Source organism: Salmo salar, chromosome 12 (genome assembly GCF_965601325.2).
Source record: "Salmo salar chromosome 12, fSalSal1, whole genome shotgun sequence".
Lineage (NCBI taxonomy): Eukaryota > Metazoa > Chordata > Actinopteri > Salmoniformes > Salmonidae > Salmo > Salmo salar.
In genome coordinates, this window is record NC_138302.1 from 21,410,813 (window position 1) to 21,430,960 (window position 20,148).

Here is a 20,148-nt window from a genome sequence, read left to right on the forward strand (position 1 = left end):
TCTCTGTATCCTCCATTTCTCTTCCCCCTCTCCCCCCTCTCCTCCATCTCTCTTCCCCCTCTCCCCTCTCTCCTCCATCTCTCTCCCCCCTCTCCCCTCTCTCCTCCATCTCTCTTCCCCGTCACTCCTCCCTCTCTTCCCCCTCTCCCCTCTCTCCTCCATCTCTCTTCCCCCTCTCCCCTCTCTCTTTCCTGTTCTCTCTTAATCTTTCTTCAACATTGTTTACATAAGCGGATGCCAGATGGATGGACCTGTTTCTATGTTTCAGTGCCAAGCCTATATTCAGTGTGTGCACCAGTGAAATGCTTCCCCAACCATGTCTGTGTGTCCCTCATCCTCCCCTGCAGTAGTGTGACTGGCACACACAGCGAGGAATGGCAGGGAGGAGGGTGTTAACCCCCCCAAACACACACACAAACACACACACACACGTGCGGTGCAGAAAACAAGCAGAAGGAGTGGATTACAAGAGCAGCACAGCTCCGACAGCGCTTAACTTTTGGACCCGTGCCTGTTTGTTTGTACTATGGATAAGGTTGATGTCTATGCACATGAGGGGTGGCCCTATCCCAGTCTGTTGTCCTCACATGCTTCAAGATGTCCATCATTGTTCCTGTACCCAAGAAACTGAAGGTAACTGAACTAAATGACTATCATCCTGTATCACTCACTTGTGTCATCATGAAGTGCTTTGAGAGAATAGTTAAGGATCATATCACCTCCACCTTACCCGATTCCCTAGACTAGTGTTGGGTGTGTGTGTGTGTCTGGAGAATTCTACACATTTTGCCATGGGGCGGAGAGAACATTTTGCAAATGTATAACTACTTTCATGCAAATTTCAACGTTTTAGTATTTTAGTGCAATTGAGATTGCGTCACCTATGGATCTGTTTGATCTGTATGCAAATTAGAGTGTGTCTAGGGTGTCTGGGATGGGATGAGTTGATGTGTGCCATAACCAGCCTTTCAAAGCACTTCATGATTACCAATGTGAGTTCTACAGGGCAGTAGTCATTCTGGCATGAAGCCTTAGATTTAATGATTACCAATGTGAGTTCTACAGGGCGGTAGTCATTCTGGCATGAAGCCTTAGAGTTAATGATTACCAATGTGAGTTCTACAGGGCGGTAGTCATTCTGGCGTGAAGCCTTAGAGTTAATGATTATCAATGTGAGTTCTACAGGGCGGTAGTCATTCTGGCGTGAAGCCTTAGAGTTAATGATTACCAATGTGAGTTCTACAGGGCGGTAGTCATTCTGGCGTGAAGCCTTAGAGTTAATGATTACCAATGTGAGTTCTACAGGGCGGTAGTCATTCTGGCATGAAGTCTTAGAGTTAATGATTACCAATGTGAGTTCTACAGGGCGGTAGTCATTCTGGCATGAAGCCTTAGAGTTCTTGGGAACAGGAATGATGGTAGTCAGTGTATGACATGTGGGCATTACAGAGGTTAAAAATGACTGTGAGTATGCCTGCCAGCTGTTCAGCGCATGCTCTGAGAAAGTGCCTTGGAATATCGTCCGGCCCCGCGGCCTTTCGAGTGTTGACCTGATTACCTTACCCACATGAGCATCGGAGAGTGAGATCATCCAGTCCTCTGAATCGGCGGGGGCCCTCATGCATGGCACGGTGTTGTTATTGTCGAAGCCTGCATATAATGCATTGAGTTTTTCTGGTAGAGAGGCATCATTGGGCAGATCACGGCTTGGTCTTCCTTTGTAATCTGTAATGGACTGTAGCCCCTGCCACATGCAACATGTGTTGGAGCCTGTGTAATATGATTCCACCTTATTCCTATATTGTCCTATTGCTTGTTTGATGACTCTGCTGCAGAGGTTATAGCGGGACTTCTTGTACTTGTTCCTGGCCTCAGCCGTAGCCTCAGGGTTGCCTGTGATAGTCCTGTGTACGGTAGCCTTGTCCTTTAGCATGCTAGCTCAGTGCTACGCAATGCATGCCAAGGGCAGCAATAGCATTAGCTTTAGCTGAGTGGCACTGATCGTAATGTGTAGGAGCGCTTCCTAGCTATGTAGCTAGCCCTGCCTGCAGCACTGAGAGAGGGAGAGATTGGAGGGATCAGTGACAGGGATCACTAATATACTGATGGTTTCTACAAATGTTTTCTCTCTCTCTCTCTCTCTCTCTCTCTCTCTCTCTCTCTCTCTCTCTCTCTCTCTCTCTCTCTCTCTCTCTCTCTCTCTCATATGAAATAACTCATATGGAATCATGTAGTAACCAAACCAGTGTTAAACAAATAAACATATATTTTGTATTTGAGATTCTTCAAAGTAGCCACCTTTTGCTTTGATGACAGCTTTGCACACTCCCTGGCATTCTCTCAACCAGCTTCATGAGGTAGTCACCTGGAATGCCGTATCACTGCAGAATGCTGTGGTTGCCATGCTGGCAAAAGAGAGAGAGAGAGCGAAGGGGGGAGTATAGAATGATGTAATCCACAGACTGGATGCTGGGACTGCACTCAGAAATATTACCCTTCTATTCTCTCCCATAAAACAGAGGAATTAACTGACAGAAAGCATGAAAACACCCAGAGAGCTCTGTAGCACTGGCTGAACTGGATAATGGTTGATAGACAAGGCTCAGAGGGAGGGTCAGAATAGTACTCAACTACGACACAGCCTCAGGAAACCCTATACCAGTCAATCAGATCAGTAAGATTCACATGTTTTTGTCCCCCACAACCTATAACGCTAATGTCTACTACAGCAGTATTAGTGTCAGAGCACAAAGGCAAAGAGAGGTGCAGAGAGGCATAGAGAGGCACAGAGAGGCGCAGAGAGGCGCAGAGTGACGCAGAGAGGCACAAAGAGGCACAGAGAGGCACAGAGAGGCACAGAGAGGCACAGAGAGGCACAGAGAGGCACAGCGAGGCCTAGCGAGGCCTAGTGAGGCCTAGCGAGGCCTAGCGAGGCACAGCGAGGCACAGCGAGGCACAGAGAAACACAGAGAGACACAGAGAGGCACAGAGAGGCACAGCGAGGCCTGGCGAGGCACAGCGAGGCCTAGAGAGGCACAGAGAGGCAGGGACAATCAAAAGACAGATGAAGGGAAAGCCTTCAGTCAGACAGAGGGACAGACAGACAGACAGGCAGACAGACAGACAGACAGACAGACAGACAGACAGACAGACAGACAGACAGACAGACAGACAGACAGACAGACAGACAGACAGACAGACAGACAGACAGACAGACAGACAGACAGACAGACAGACAGACAGACAGACAGACAGACAGGACATTTCATCATTCCGCTGTAGCTGTAGAGTTAATTGATGTGTGTGTGTGTATAGAAACAGCTGCTGCAGGTTGGCAGAGGGGAGAGGGGAGAGGAATTTCAATTAGGGGAAGTCGTGGGAGCGATGTGTGATGTGTGATTGAAGTGTGTGTGTGTTTTTATTTGTATTTGTCTATTTGTGTGGGTATTTGCATGTATTCTAGTGTTGGTTCGTGGTGTGTGTGTGTGTGTCTCTTCTTTGTGAGTGTGTTTGTTTATACACTATATATACAAAAGTATGTGGACACAAATGAGTGGATTCAGCTATTTCAGCCACACCCGTTGCTGACAGGTGTATAAAATCGAGCACACAGCCATCCAATCTCCATAAACAAAAATTGGCAGTAGAATGGCTTTACTGAAGAGCTCAGTGACTTTCAATGTGGCAGCGTCATAGGATGCCACCTTTCTATCAAGTCAGTTTGTCAAATTTCCACCCTGCTAGAGCTGCCCCGGTCAACTGTAAGTTCTGATATTGTGAAGTGCAACAACAGCTCAGCCGTGAAGTGTTTGGCCACACAACTCACAGAACGGGTCCGCCAAATGCTGAAGCGCGTAGCACATAAAAATGGTCTTTCCTCTGTTGCAACACTCACTACCGATTTCCAAACTGCCTCTGGAAGCAACGTCAGCACAATAATTGTTCGTCGGGAGCTTCATGAAATGGATTCCCATTGCCGAGCAGCGGCACACAAGGCTAAGATCGCCAGGCGCTATGCCAAGAGTCAGCTGGAGTTGTGTGTGTGTGTGTGTGTGTGTGTGTGTGTGTGTGTGTGTGTGTGTGTGTGTGTGTGTGTGTGTGTGTGTGTGTGTGTGTGTGCATATGCCTATGCATCTCCACTATCAACTATCCTCCTCTTCCCCTCCAAGCTGCCAACTTCTCAATGAGAACAGATGGGAGATTATAATTGATATATAGCTGTGATGGGAGGCCTGTATATTTATATATATTTATGCATACATCAAATCTGTGGTAGAGAGACGTGTAGCTGTTACAGTGAGGTAGAGAGACATGTAGCTGTTACAGTGAAGTAGAGAGACATGTAGTTATTATTGTGAGGTAGAGAGACATGTAGCTGTTATAATGAGGTAGAAAAACATATAGTTGTAATAGTGAGGTAGAGAGACATGTAGCTGTTATAATGAGGTAGAGAAACATGTCGTTTTTACAATGAGGTAGAGAGACATGTAGCTTTTACAGTAAATGTAGCTGTTACAGTGAGGTAGCGAGACATGTAACTGTTACAGTGAGGTAGAGAGACATGTAGCTGTTACAGTGAGGTAGAGAGACATGTAGCTGTTACAGTGAGGTAGAGATACATGTAGCTGTTACAGTGAAGTAGAGAGACATGCAGTTATTATTGTGAGGTAGAGAGACATGTAGCTGTTATAGTGAGGTAGAAAACATGTAGTTGTAATAGTGAGGTAGAGAGACATGTAGCTGTTATAATGAGGTAGAGAAACATGTCGTTTTTACAATGAGGTAGAGAGACATGAAGCTGTTACAGTGAGGTAGAGATACATGTAGCTGTTACAGTGAGGTAGAGAGACATGTAGCTGTTACAGTGAGGTAGAGAGACATGTAGCTGTTACAGTGAGGTAGGGATACATGTAGTTGTTACAGTGAGGTAGCGAGACATGTAGCTGTTACAGTGAGGTAGAGAGACACAGTGGAGGGAATGTGTATAGAGGGGGTGTTTCAACTAGTCACGACCAGCTGTTGTCGGACTCAGGCCAGGATTACTCACACACACACACACACACACACACACACACCACACACACACACACACACACACACACACACACACACACACACACACACACACACACACACACACACACACACACACACACACACACACACACACACACACACACACACACCCTGGTGAATCTGTAAGCAGGAGGTGTAACAGGACCTCGTTATAACTCTCACACCAAGAATACACACACCTCAAATGACAACAGAAGGGTAGACACACAGACACACACACAGACATACACACAGACGTCAATCACGACAACAATGGAAGGCTAGATACAGAGAGGAGAAGAGAAGAGAAGGAAAGAGAGAGGAAAGGGGAGGGTGGAAAGAGGAGAGAGAGGAAAGGGGAGAGAGAGGAAAGGGGAGAGAGAAGAAAGGGGAGAGAGAGGAAAGGGAAGAGAGAGGAAAGGGGAGGGAGGAAAGGGGAGAGAGGAAAGGGAAGAGAGAGGATAGAGAAGAGAGCAAAGGGAAGAGAGGAAAGGGAAGAGAGGAAAGGGGAGAGAGGAAAGGGGAGAGAGGAAAGGGGAGAGAGGGAAGGGGAGAGAGAAGAAAGGGAGAGGAAAGGAGAGAGGAAAGGGGAGAGAGAGGAAAGGGGAGAGAGGAAAGGGGAGAGAGAGGAAAGGGGAGCGAGGAAAGGGGAGAGAGAGGAAAGGGGAGAGAGAGGAAAGGGTGTTGGAGTGAGGTGGAGGAGAGGAGCATAGAGCAGAGGGGAAGGGAAGGGATTGATATAAAAGAGGAAAGGAGGATGGTGTGTGTGTGTGTGTGTGTGTGTGTGTGTGTGTGTGTGTGTGTGTGTGTGTGTGTGTGTGTGTGTGTGTGTGTGTGTGTGTGTGTGTGTGTGTGTGTGTGTGTGTGTGTGTGTGTGTTTATCTGTATGTGGCCCCTTGTTCTGCTGCTAAACTCCCCCTTTGAGACTAAATATATTGCATCCATTGATCATCTGTTCATTATTGGTGTACCACATTCCTTCCCAAAGGGACTTACACAGGCGTTTTGTATGACTTCTTATGCCAAATGTGTTACTGGTACTGGTACTGTGTGTGCATGTGCGTGTGCGTGTGTGTTTATTTATTTATTCAGTGAATGTGTCCAAAATCTGTCTTGCCTACTACTTACTAAAACTACATACTGTGTACTAATTGTACTACATACTATTAAACGTACTGTTTAGTAAAAACCAATGCGTTGTTTCTGGCTATTTGTTCATTTTGGTATGTGTGTGTGTTTGTTGGTATGTGTGTGTGTTTGTGTCAGGCTTTAGCAGGGATATGGCTGTGATTACTGTTACTAAAAGATGGGAACACGCTTGTAATGAGACAATGGCCGTGTCTGAAAACCCGTTCTTGCCTTCTAAATAGTAGGCATTTTGGGTATCTGTCACGTTGGTATGACGGATCGGGAGACAGACGCAGGAATGCGTAATCGTTTTTTTTATTCCGCCCCAAATTACGGCGTGCCGTGTAAAGTCACGGGGACGAAGACCAAACAAACACCATACAAAACACAGGGTTGAAACCCAAACAAAAGAGCGAGGAGTACCTCGAATAAATAACAATGATAAATTGTTAATAACAATCGAATAAATAACAATGATTAACACACGGGACGAGACCCGTAATCATCTGGCAATCCACAATGGCACTAAAACCCAAACACACAGCACAGGTACTCACAGGCACCAACGGACATTGTAACAATAACCGACAGCACCATGTTGAACAAAGGGCAGATATACAAGTACAATCAGTGGGAATAGGGGCCGACGCACTAGCAGTGCAACAACACCGGTCTCGAGGGCAATCACAGGAACGCAGTGCGGGTCTATCAGGACCCGATGCAGCTGCCGAAGTTGAAGTTGCGGCGGTGTTGGGCGGACCGGTTGTGGCGACGGCGGAAGGGTCAGTTGTGGCTGCTAAAGTTGCGTCGTCGGACGGCCGTGTTGTGGCGACTTCGGACGACCCAGTTGCACGCAGCATCGTCGGACGGGCCATTCCCCCAGTCTCCCTTAATGGTTGATTATTCTGTCACGCTGGTATGAAGAGATTCAGGAGACAGGAGCAGGAATGCGTAGCAGGGTTTTTTTATTTTACCCAAATTACGGCGTGCTGTGTAAAGGCACGGGGACGAAGACCAAACAACACGTACTTGTGCATGTGCGAATTAAAACTTGAAACGTTTTACGAAACAGTATATTCTAAATAGTTTGTAGTATGGTTAGTACACAGTAGTTTAAGTAAGGCCATAGTTCTCTGGTTAACATTCAAGAAGGACATAGAAGCAGCGAAAACATGGATTGTTGTGGATTGATCAGGAAAAGCATCTCGAAACAGAGATGGTGAGAGAATTAGAGAGACAGACAATGTGTGCTTATTTCTGTCTCGGCCCTATCTCAAATTGGTGCAAAACTGATCCAAATTGGCAGGACCCATTTTCAGGCGCTCAACCCTTTCTCCCTCTCCCATCTCTCTCTATCTCCACTCTCTCCAATCTCTCTCCCTATCTCTCTCCATCCAATCTCTACCTGATGAGGCAGAGTAATTGATAAAGTGCAGGGCAGCAGTTCTACAGTTGTACTCTAGTTGTACTCTATAGCTTCTATTGTCAGTCCCCCCAGTTCTCTGCTCTTCTCTCCAGTAGAAACATGGCTGTCATATTAGATTATGAGGAGATCTAGGAAAAGAGATGCCATGCTGTAATGGGAATAGGACCATCTAGTAGGATTCTCACTATGCCCAATGCACTTTAAACTTTATGTTCATGGCTGATTCAACTTCTGCCATTTAATAATCAACTTATTTAAGAGGCAAAGATGGTATCAAGAAGTGTCTAGGGGAGTAGGGCTTGGAGAGGATAGGGGATAGTTTCTAAGGGAGTAGGGCTTGGAGAGTAAAGGAGATATTTTCTAGGGGAGTAGGGCTTGGAGAGGATAGGGGATTGTTTCTCAGAGAGTAGGGCTTGGAGAGTATAGGAGATAGTTTCTAGGGGAGTAGGGCTTGGAGAGGATAGGGGATAGTTTCTAGGGGAGTAGGGCTTGGAGAGGATAGGGGATAGTTTCTAGGGGAGTAGGGCTTGAAAAGGATAGGGGATAGTTTCTAGGGGAGTAGGGCTTGAAAAGGATAGAGGATAGTGGCTAGGGGAGCAGGGCTTGGAGAAGATAGGGGATCGTTTCTAGGGAAGTAGGGCTTGGAGAGTATAGGAGATATTTTCTAGGGGAGTAGGGCTTGGAGAGGATAGGGGATAGTTTCTAGGGGAGTAGGGCTTGGAGAGGATAGGGGAAAGTTTCTAGGGGAGTAGGGCTTGAAAAGGATAGGGGATAGTTTCTAGGGGAGGAGGGCTTGGAGAGGATAGGGGATAGTGTCTAGGGTAGTAGGGCTTGTAGAGGATAGGGGATAGTTTCTAGGGGAGTAGGGCTTGGAGAGGATAGGGCATAGTTTCTAGGGGAGTAGGGCTTGTAGAGGATAGGGATAGTGTCTAGGGGAGTAGGGCTTGGAGAGGATAGGGGATAGTTTCTAGGGGAGTAGGGCTTGGAGAAGATAGGGGATCGTTTCTAGGGGAGTAGGGCTTGAAGAGGATAGGGGATAGTTTCTAGGGGAGTAGGGAGAGGATAGGGGATAGTGTCTAGTGGAGTAGGGCTTGGAGAGGATAGGGGATAGTGTCTAGGGGAGTAGGGCTTGGAGAGGATAGGGGATAGTGTCTAGGGGAGTAGGGCTTGGAGAGGATAGGGGATAGTGTCTAGGGGAGTAGGGCTTGGAGAGGATAGGGGATAGTGTCTAGGGGAGTAGGGCTTGGAGAGGATAGGGGATAGTGTCTAGGGGAGTAGGGCTGGGAGAGGATAGGGGATAGTTTCTAGGGGAGTAGGGCTTGGAGAGGATAGGGGATAGATTCTAGGGGAGTAGGGCTTGGAGAGGATAGGGGATAGTTTCTAGGGGAGTAGGGCTTGGAGAGGATAGGGGATAATTTCTAGGGGAGTAGGGCTTGGAGAGGATAGGGGATAGTTTCTAGGGGAGTAGGGCTTGGAGAGGATAGGGGATAGTGTCTAGGGGAGTAGGGCTTGGAGAAGATAGGGGATCGTTTCTAAGGGAGTAGGGCTTGGAGAGTAAAGGAGATATTTTCTAGGGGAGTAGGGCTTGGAGAGGATAGGGGATTGTTTCTAAGAGAGTAGGGCTTGGAGAGTATAGGAGATAGTTTCTAGGGGAGTAGGGCTTGGAGAGGATAGGGGATAGTTTCTAGGAGAGTAGGGCTTGGAGAGGATAGGGGATAGTTTCTAGGGGAGTAGGGCTTGAAAAGGATAGGGGATAGTTTCTAGGGGAGTAGGGCTTGAAAAGGATAGAGGATAGTGTCTAGGGGAGCAGGGCTTGGAGAAGATAGGGGATCGTTTCTAGGGAAGTAGGGCTTGGAGAGTATAGGAGATATTTTCTAGGGGAGTAGGGCTTGGAGAGGATAGGGGATAGTTTCTAGGGGAGTAGGGCTTGGAGAGGATAGGGGATAGTTTCTAGGGGAGTAGGGCTTGAAAAGGATAGGGGATAGTTTCTAGGCTAGTAGGGCTTGGAGAGGATAGGGGATAGTGTCTAGGGTAGTAGGGCTTGTAGAGGATAGGGGATAGTTTCTAGGGGAGTAGGGCTTGGAGAGGATAGGGCATAGTTTCTAGGGGAGTAGGGCTTGTAGAGGATAGGGATAGTGTCTAGGGGAGTAGGGCTTGGAGAGGATAGGGGATAGTTTCTAGGGGAGTAGGGCTTGGAGAAGATAGGGGATCGTTTCTAGGGGAGTAGGGCTTGGAGAGGATAGGGGATAGTTTCTAGGGGAGTAGGGAGAGGATAGGGGATAGTGTCTAGTGGAGTAGGGCTTGGAGAGGATAGGGGATAGTGTCTAGGGGAGTAGGGCTTGTAGAGGATAGGGGATAGTGTCTAGGGGAGTAGGGCTTGGAGAGGATAGGGGATAGTGTCTAGGGGAGTAGGGCTTGGAGAGGATAGGGGATAGTGTCTAGGGGAGTAGGGCTTGGAGAGGATAGGGGATAGTGTCTAGGGGAGTAGGGCTTGGAGAGGATAGGGGATAGTGTCTAGGGGAGTAGGGAGAGGATAGGGGATAGTGTCTAGTGGAGTAGAGCTTGGAGAGGATAGGGGATAGTTTCTAGGGGAGTAGGGCTTGGAGAGGATAGGGGATAGTGTCTAGTGGAGTAGGGCTTGGAGAGGATAGGGGATAGTTTCTAGGGGAGTAGGGCTTGGAGAGGATAGGGGATAGATTCTAGGGGAGTAGGGCTTGGAGAGGATAGGGGATAGTTTCTAGGGGAGTAGGGCTTGGAGAGGATAGGGGATAATTTCTAGGGGAGTAGGGCTTGGAGAGGATAGGGGATAGTTTCTAGGGGAGTAGGGCTTGGAGAGGATAGGGGATAGTGTCTAGGGGAGTAGGGCTTGGAGAAGATAGGGGATCGTTTCTAGGGGAGTAGGGCTTGGAGAGGATAGGGATAGTTTCTAGGGGAGTAGGGCTTGGAGAGGATAGGGGATAGTGTCTAGGGGAGTAGGGCTTGGAGAGGATAGGGGATAGTTTCTAGGGGAGTAGGGCTTGGAGAGGATAGGGGATAGATTCTAGGGGAGTAGGGCTTGGAGAGGATAGGGGATAGTTTCTAGGGGAGTAGGGCTTGGAGACGATAGGGGAAATTTCTAGGGGAGTAGGGCTTGGAGATGATAGGGGATAGTTTCTAGGGGAGTAGGGCTTGGAGAGGATAGGGGATAGTGTCTAGGGGAGTAGGGCTTGGAGAGGATAGGGGATCGTTTCTAGGGGAGTAGGGCTTGGAGAGGATAGGGGATAGTTTCTAGGGGAGTAGGGCTTGGAGAGGATAGGGGATAGATTCTAGGGGTGCAGGGCTTGGAGAGGATATGGGATAGTGTCTAGGGGAGTAGGGCTTGGAGAGGAAAGGGTGTAGTTTATAGGGGAGTAGGGCTTGGAGAGGATAGGGGATAGTGTCTAGGGGAGTAGGGCTTGGAGAGGATAGGGGATAGTGTCTAGGGGAGTAGGGCTTGGAGAGGATAGGGGATAATGTATAGGGGAGTAGGGCTTGGAGAGGATAGGGGATAGTTTCTAGGGGAGTAGGCCTTGGAGAGGATTGGGGATAGTGTCTAGGGGAGTAGGGCTTGGAGGGGATAGTTTCTAGGGGAGTAGGGCTTGGAGAGGATAGGGGATAGATTCTAGGGGAGTAGGGCTTGGAGAGGATAGGGGATAGTTTCTAGGGGAGTAGGGCTTGGAGACGATAGGGGAAATTTCTAGGGGAGTAGGGCTTGGAGACGATAGGGGATAGTTTCTAGGGGAGTAGGGCTTGGAGAGGATAGGGGATAGTGTCTAGGGGAGTAGGGCTTGGAGAGGATAGGGGATCGTTTCTAGGGGAGTAGGGCTTGGAGAGGATAGGGGATAGTTTCTAGGGGAGTAGGGCTTGGAGAGGATAGGGGATAGATTCTAGGGGTGCAGGGCTTGGAGAGGATATGGGATAGTGTCTAGGGGAGTAGGGCTTGGAGAGGAAAGGGTGTAGTTTATAGGGGAGTAGGGCTTGGAGAGGATAGGGGATAGTGTCTAGGGGAGTAGGGCTTGGAGAGGATAGGGGATAGTGTCTAGGGGAGTAGGGCTTGGAGAGGATAGGGGATAATGTATAGGGGAGTAGGGCTTGGAGAGGATAGGGGATAGTTTCTAAGGGAGTAGGGCTTGGAGAGTATAGGAGATAGTTTATAGGGGAGTAGGGCTTGGAGAGGATAGGGGATAGTTTCTAGGGGAGTAGGCCTTGGAGAGGATAGGGGATAGTGTCTAGGGGAGTAGGGCTTGGAGGGGATAGTTTCTAGGGGAGTAGGGCTTGGAGAGGATAGGGGATAGTTTCTATGGGAGTAGGGCTTGGAGAGTATAGGGGATAGTTTCTAGGGGAGTAGGGCTTGGAGAGGATAGGGGATAGTTTCTAGGGGAGTAGGGCTTGGAGAGGATATGGGATTGTTTCTAGAGGAGTATGGCTTGAAGAGGATAGGGGATAGTTTCTAGGGCAGTAGGGCTTGAAGAGGATAGGGGATAGTGTCTAGGGGAGTAGGGCTTGGAGAAGATAGGGCATAGTTTCTACGGGAGTAGGGCTTGGAGAGGATAGGGGATAGTTTATAGGGGAGTAGGGCTTGGAGAGGATAGCGGATAGTTTCTAGGGGAGTAGGGCTTGGAGAGGATAGGGGATAATGTATAGGGGAGTAGGGCTTGGAGAGGATAGGGGATAGTTTCTAGGGGAGTAGGGCTTGGAGGGGATAGTTTCTAGGGGAGTAGGGCTTGGAGAGGATAGGAGATAGTTTCTATGGGAGTAGGGCTTGGAGAGTATAGGGGATAGTTTCTAGGGGAGTAGGGCTTGGAGAGGATAGGGGATAGTTTCTAGGGGAGTAGGGCTTGGAGAGGATAGGACATAGTTTCTAGGGGAGTAGGGCTTGTAGAGGATAGGGATAGTGTCTAGGGGAGTAGGGCTTGGAGAGGATAGGGGATAGTTTCTAGGGGAGTAGGGCTTGAAGAGGATAGGGGATAGTGTCTAGGGGAGAAGGGCTTGGAGAGGATAAGGGATAGTGTCTAGGGGAGTAGGGCTTGGAGAGGATAGGGGATAGTTTCTAGGGGAGTAGGGCTTGGAGAGGATCGGGGATAGTGTCTAGGGGAGTAGGGCTTGGAGAGGATAGGGGATAGTGTCTAGGGGAGTACGGCTTGGAGAGGATAGGGGATAGTTTCTAGGGGAGTAGGGCTTGGAGAGGATAGGGGATAGTGTCTAGGGGAGAAGGGCTTTGAGAAGATAGTGGATAATGTATAGGGGAGTAGGGTTTGGAGAGGATAGGGGATAGTGTCTAGGGCAGTAGGGCTTGGAGAGGATAGGGGATAGTTTCTAGGGGAGTAGGGCTTGGAGAGGATAGGGGATAGTGTCTAGGGGATAAGGGCTTGGAGAAGATAGTGGATAATGTATTGGGGAGAAGGGTTTGGAGAGGATAGGGGATAGTATCTAGTGGAGCAGGGCTTGGAGAGTATAGGGGATAGTGTCTAGGGGAGTAGGGCTTGGAGAGCATAAGGGATAGTGTCTAGGGGAGTACGGCTTGGAGAGGATAGGGGATAGTTTATAGGGGAGTAGGGCTTGGAGTGGATACGGGATAGTTTCTAGGGGAGTAGGGCTTGGAGACAATAGGGGATAGCTGTTAGGGACCAGGGAATCGTTGGTAGGGTTTGATTTGGGACTTGGAAACTACTGATTCTATTCTGGTCCTTGTTAAATCCTTCTAGACACATGTCTTCTTTCCCGTTGGAGTTAGCCTGCATTAACTCTCTTTCTCTCTCCAATCTCTCTCTCCAATCTTTTTCTCTCTACACTCTCTCCCTCCTCTCTCTCTCTCTCTCTCTCTCTCTCTCTCGCTCTCCAATCTCTCTCTCTCTCTCTCTCTCTCTCTCTCTCTAGCTCTCCAATCCCTCTCTCTCAATCCCTCTCTCTCAATCTCTCTCTCTCTTCAATCTCGCTCTCTCTCCAATCTCACTTTCTCCCTCTCTCTCTCTCGCTCTTGCTCTCCAATCCCTCTCTCTCAATCTCTCTCTCCCTCCTCTCTCTCTCTCTCTCTTGCTCACCAAACTCTCTCGCTCTCTCTCTCTCTCTCTCTCTCTCCCTCCCTCCCTCCCTCCCCAGGAGTGAAACTGTAAATTTGATGTATTGTTTTTGTAAGGTCCTCTTTCCCACTGGAGTTAGCCTGAATGAACTGTCTTGGTTGACTGGATCACTGTCTCTGTATCTCCCCAAACACCTCCACACACCTGTCCTCACCTCCCACTCCCCCTCTGGAGTTAGTCTGCAGTCTGGGCCTTTATCTGCACTCACTGACTAGCAAGGAGAAACAGGCTTCACAGCTAGGGGCTAGTGCTTATTCCCTAGGAGCTAGTTTTTAAGAGCTTGGGGCTAGAGGCAAGTAGCTATGGTTTGATTTGGTACTACTCATTCTAGACCTGGCTAAATCTCTCTTCAATGTCCTCTTCTCCCCCTCTCTCCCTGTTGAGCTAGCCTGCAGTAATACTGTCTGGTTTGAAGGTTAGGAGCTAAGGGCTAGGGGTTGATTTTGGGACTGAGGCAATTTTCTCTACACCCTTAATGTATCATCACACCTGATCTCATCTCTTCCTCTCTCCCTGTGGAGTGTGTTCCTCTCTCTGCAGTAAGACTGTCTGTCAGTCTAGCTCAGCGCAATGCTCCAGTGCATGGTTGAGTTCTCTCTGACTCCTCTGTCTTGGGTCTGGCAGACTCTCTGTTCTGTTAGCCCAGGTATCTGCAAATTCAGTAGTGTTTCTACAGTTTGTATTCCTGCATATTAAACTGAGACTTCACCTTTGTTCATTCCTGCAGTTGAGATGATTATGATGAGGTAATGGATGCCTGGGGGTGTTCTAGGGTTGAATCTTACTTTCCTTATCTCTCTTTCAGTCTCTCTCTCTCTCTCTTTCCCCCCCTCTCTTTTCTCTCTCCCACTATCTCTCTCTCTCTCTTTCTCCCCCTCTCTTTTCTCTCTCCCTCTCTCTCTCTTTCCCCCTCTCTCTCTCCTTCACTCTGTTTCTCTCTTTCTCCCTCTCTCTTTTCTCTCTCCCTCTCTGAACTCTTTCCCTCTCTCTCTCCTTCATTCTGTTTCTCTCTTTCTCCCTCTCTCTTTTCTCTCTCCCTCTCTCTTTCTCTCTCTTTCTCCCCCTCTTTTCTCTCTCCCTCTATCTCTCTCTCTTTCCCCTCTCTCTCTCTCTCCTTCACTCTGTTTCTCTCTTTCTCCCCCTCTCTTTTCTCTCTCCCTCTATCTCTCTCTCTCTCTGTCCCCTCTCTCTCTCTTCAGGTACAGGAATGGACTGGAAGTAGGTCTGGATCCCAACATTCCATCTTTCCCGCTCCATTTTCCACCTTTTCTGGTATTTTTCTCACATTCACCCTTTTTCTTTCAAGCTTTAACAAAGCAGAAGCTTCCATCTGTCCCTGCATTTGCAGGTCTAATAGGTTATTGCTTATGCACTTACAGACACCTACTGTGAGTAGGAGTGGATCAGAAAAGAAAGAGGAGAGGTGGAAAGCAGAGAAGCAGATACACAGGTGTGCAGTGAGAGGAGTAGCACCCGGTTTTATGGTTTCATGGTCCTTCACTCCGGAAAATTAACTTGTAGTGTGTGTGTGTGTGTGTGTGTGGTGTGTGTGTGTGGTGTGTGGTGTGTTTCATGGTCCTTCGAGCCGGATAGGACTATTACCTCCTCTCCGACACTTTCTAGTTCGGCATCCATAGTAGGGAATCATTCAGTTGTCTGACTAGTTTTGTCTGTCAACTAAGGGAGTTTGGTCTGACAACTGAGGGACTTCCTAATATGGATGCCGTATGGACTGAGGGTTGTGTTCTAAACTCTATGGATGACTGGTTATCTGGTTGCATTAGGGGTGAACATTTATTCACATCCAGTTTTACAGATACAGAAGTAAGAATACAAATAAATGATCTGTGCCGTTACTGCGTTTCACTCTGTTTTCTTTTAACAGGTTGAACTAGAAAAATACCACTAACAACCTTGAGAATATCTAATAAGGACAGAGGGTTTGTTCAGTTCAATAGTGTGAGTTTCAACAGTTTGTAACTGTATTGTGTTCCTGTTTCTCCAGGATGGTAGAGTACTCTTTGGACCTCCAGAACATCAACCTCTCAGCCATCAGGACAGTCAGGGTCCTCAGACCCCTCAAAGCCATCAACAGAGTTCCAAGTAAGTCTCCCATAGATACCACCATCACACAATACCTGCCTGATCGAGTCCCAGATCTGCTAACAGTATGGCAAGACAGCACAGATCTGAGACCAGGCTACATGCATATTCTCCACTAGTATTACACTGAACAGAAATATAAATGCAACATGCAACAATTTATATAGTTTTACCGAGTTGCAGTTAGGGCTGTGGCGGTCATGACATTTTGTCAGCCTGTGATTGTCAAGCGAATAACTGCCGGTCTCACGGTAATTGACAGTAAATTAGCATATAGATATTTAGCATCTTCTGGCTTCCACACACAGCCTACAAGCCACTAATGCAGGCCTTTGGAACATCTACATTTCAAAAGTCTAATAAATCCATGTAATATAGCCTACACCTTCACAATAAATCCATGATTTATTTTAGACGGGTCTAAAGAAGCATGATATGAAGAAAATGTAGTCTATTTCAGACGAACAGAATAGCATACTCTGAGTTGTCCTTATGTGTCACGGCTGTTTAAAGAAGCGGACCAAAGTGCAGCGTGTGTTTCGTTCCACATATTTATTTAGACTGTGAAACTTTATGCAATACAAAATAAACTGAAGGACAAAACAACAAACCGTGACGCAGAGGAGAAACAAACACTATTCAAAATATAATCACCCACAAAAACAGGAAGAAAAACCGCTACTGAATATGATCTCCAATCAGAGGAAACGAGGACCAGCTGCCTCCAATTGGAGATCAACCCCCAAAAAACAACATAGAAATAGAAAAACTAGAACTTAAACATAGAAATAGACAACATAGAATAACACAAAACACCCCCTGTGACAGTACCCCCCCCCCCCCCCCCAAAGGTGCAGACTCCGAATGCACCTAAAACAAAACAAACCACAAAACAAAAGGGAGGGTAGGGAGGGTGCAATTGTCTATGGTGGCTCAAATGCAGTCCACATAACCTCCAGCAGAGGAGGCGGCTCCGGTTCGGGACGTACTCCCCGCTCCACCCGCTGGTCCTTCTGCTTTATTACCACCTGACCGTGGATCGTCTTCGAAAGAACCGGACTGTAGATCATTGCTGGAGGTTCTGGACTGCAGGCCGCCGCTGGAGGTTCTGAGCTGCAGGCCGCCGCTGGAGGCTCCGAGCTGCAGGCCGCCGCTGGAGGCTCCGGGCTGCGGAGCGTCGCTGGAGGCTCCGGGCTGCGGAGCGTCGCTGGAGGCTCCGGGCTGCGGAGCGTCGCTGGAGGCTCCGGGCTGCGGAGCGTCGCTGGAGGCTCCGGACTGGGGAGCGTTGCTGGAGGCTCCGGACTGCGGAGCGTCGCTGGAGGCTCCGGACTGGGGATGCGCACTGGAGGTCTGATGCGTGGGGCTGGCATAGGTGGCGCCAGACTGGTAACACGCACCTCAGGTCGAGTGCGGGTAGGATGCACAGGACGTACTGGGCTGTGAAGGCGCACTGGAGGCCTGACGCGTGGGACCAGTACAGGTGGCACCGGGCTGATGACATGCACCTCAGGGCGAGTGCGGAGATGAGGCACAGGACGTACTGGGCTGTGGAAGCGCACTGGAGGGAGAGTGCGAGGAGCAGGCACAGGACGTACTGGGCTGTGGAGGCGCACCGGAGGTCTGATGCGTGGGACCAGTACAGGTGGCACCGGGCTGCTGACACGCACCTCAGGGCGAGTGCAGAGAGGTGGCACAGGGTATACTGGGCCGTGGAGGCACACTGGAGGTGTGGAGCTTATGGCTGGCACAACCCGTCTTTGCTGGATGCTCAACCCAGCTTGACAACTGCAAGGCGCGGGCACAGATCGCACCGGCCTGTGAGTGCGCCCTGAAGACACAGTGTGCATCACTGCATAACACGGTGCTTGCCCCGTCACTCGCTCCCCACAGTAAGCACGGGGAGTTGGCTCAGGTCTCCACCCTAACTCAGCCAAATTCACCGTGTGCCCCCCCCCCCCAAGTTTTTTTGGGGGGTGCCTCTTGGGCTTCCGTCGTTGGGCTAGCTCCTCATAGCGTCGCCGTTCCGCTTGCTCCGTCTCCACCTGCTTCCAGGGCAGGGTCTTGTCCCCTGCCATTACCTCCTCCTAGGACCAGGACGTCCTCCACTCTCTCTTCTCCCGGTACGCTGCTTGGTCCTTTTGTGGTGGGTGATTCTGTCACGGCTGTTTAAAGGAGTGGACCGAAGTGCAGCGTGTATTTCGTTCCACATATTTATTTAGACTGTGAAACTTTATGCAATACAAAATAAACTGAAGGACAAAACAACAAACCGTGACACAGAGGAGAAACATACACTACTCAAATATAATCACCCACAAAAACAGGAAGAAAAACCCATACTAAATATGATCTCCAATCAGAGATAATGAGGACCAGATGCCTCCAATTGGAGATCAACCCCCCAAAAAACAACATAGAAATAGAAAAACTTGAACTTAAACATAGAAATAGAAAACATAGAAAAACACAAAACACCCCCTGTCACACCCTGACCTACTCTACCATAGAAAATCACATCTTACTATGTGTCACAACTTTCAAGGTAGCAGGAAACGGGTGAGTCAAGCGCAGGAGACTAGAGGTCCGTAGAATATATGTTTAATAAAGTCCAGAGTGAATACAGCGACTAGGCAGGGTGCAAACCACAAACAAGAGGGAGAACAGCTCCAAACTCAAAAATACACGGGGCGCAGCCCAGCAACCCTAAGACCTATCAAAATTAGTTGCGTACATAAACACATAGAAAAATAATCCAGCCCATTAACCTCGACGTAACACAAAACAATCCCAAACAAATCCCAAACAAAAAACGGACAAAGTAAATACCCCCCCACTAATTACAAACAAGGAACAGGTGCGTACTAAACAGACATAACCAACAGACACATGAAACATGGATCGGTGGCAGCTAGTAGGCCGGCGACGACGACCGCCGAGCGCCGCACGACCGGTGAGTGGCGCCACCTTCTGTGGACGTTGTGACACTATGGTCAGGACGTGACATTATGTTAGGCCCTGATTATGGCTATGCCATTTGGTTAGAATTCCGTGGCATTATTTTATATTATTTTAAAGTATGAAGAATAAAATTAAACAAAGCTGAATAAAATATAAAGGATATTTTCTCCAAACATGCGGCTATTCTGTGTTGAGCAGATAAAAAATAAACTGGACCTCCTATATCCTTAATTTAGTTATTTATGCAACTTTAGTTGTGATACATACGTTGGGCTATATGTTTTGATGTGTAATACATTATAAGGCTGCATGATGGGACTCTAAAGATGATTTGAAAAACGTCGCAAGCTGCACGCACAATTTGACAATCACCTGATAATATTCCCACCAGGCCTCACATTTCTCTGCAGCATCCCCCTTCTGTGGCCACAATGTCCTCTAAAAAAAAACATGCCTTTTGCGGCCAAAGTGGCCTTGGGGCCTTGGGCTGAATATAATAGGCTAATTACAGTATAATTCCCTTCTCCCGGCTGCCGTGCTCCGAGGCACCTCTCACTCACGTCTAGTAGGTTATAGCCAATGCCCGTCACTTGATCAGGTCCTTCTCACAGGCGTTTCAGCTAAGACGTAGGCTACAAGTGAATGAAGACAGGGAAGCAACTGCGCTCATTATATATATATATATACACATACCTCTTTCTGAATTACAAGGCACATATTGAAGATTCTAGAACTGTCCACATTCAGCCTACTTTCCTTCAGTCAACAAGATGAGTAGACCTAATGAACAGCAGAAGCACTAGCCTATGTCAATCTACTATCCCCCATAGTACAAAAGTTGACCTATTCTATTGATAGACTTGTCCTTCTGTGTGTTACGATCGTCAAAAGGAGTGGACCAAAACGCAGCGTGTTGAGTGCTCATATTTATTACTATAACACTTAAACAAAGAAACAAAGAAACAAAACGAAAGAAAACAGTTCCGTCAGGCAACAGACAACTAAACGGAAAACAACTACCCACATAAACCCAGGTGGGAAAAGGCTGCCTAAGTATGGCTCCCAATCAGAGACAACGATAGACAGCTGCCTGTGATTGGAAACCATACCCGGCCAAAACATAGAAATAAAACACATAGAATGCCCACCCCATATCACACCCTGACCTAACTAAACAGAGAAAAACGGCTCTCTCAGGTCAGGGCGTGACACTGTGCAATAAATACATATTCCAAACATACTCTGGGACAGTTGTGGGATGCGATAGATCCCAAATGATTACAACCACTCGCATAAAAAAAAAAATGTTTAAAAGCAATGAGGTCTATCGTTTAGCTTAAAATGTTTGTTAAACTATTAGGCAATTTTTTTCACATTATA

At 48.1% G+C, this 20,148-nt stretch overlaps 1 protein-coding gene across 1 annotated transcript in view; it reads left to right on the forward strand.

Moving 5' to 3' along the window:
* The window catches only part of LOC106593365 (voltage-dependent T-type calcium channel subunit alpha-1I), a 131,645-nt gene that overhangs the window by 27,799 nt on the left and 83,698 nt on the right, over window positions 1-20,148 (forward strand). The window contains exon 5 of the mRNA XM_082958442.1: window positions 15,713-15,810. Coding sequence (XP_082814568.1) covers window positions 15,713-15,810 — 98 coding nt within the window. The remainder of the gene's footprint in view (window positions 1-15,712; window positions 15,811-20,148) is intronic.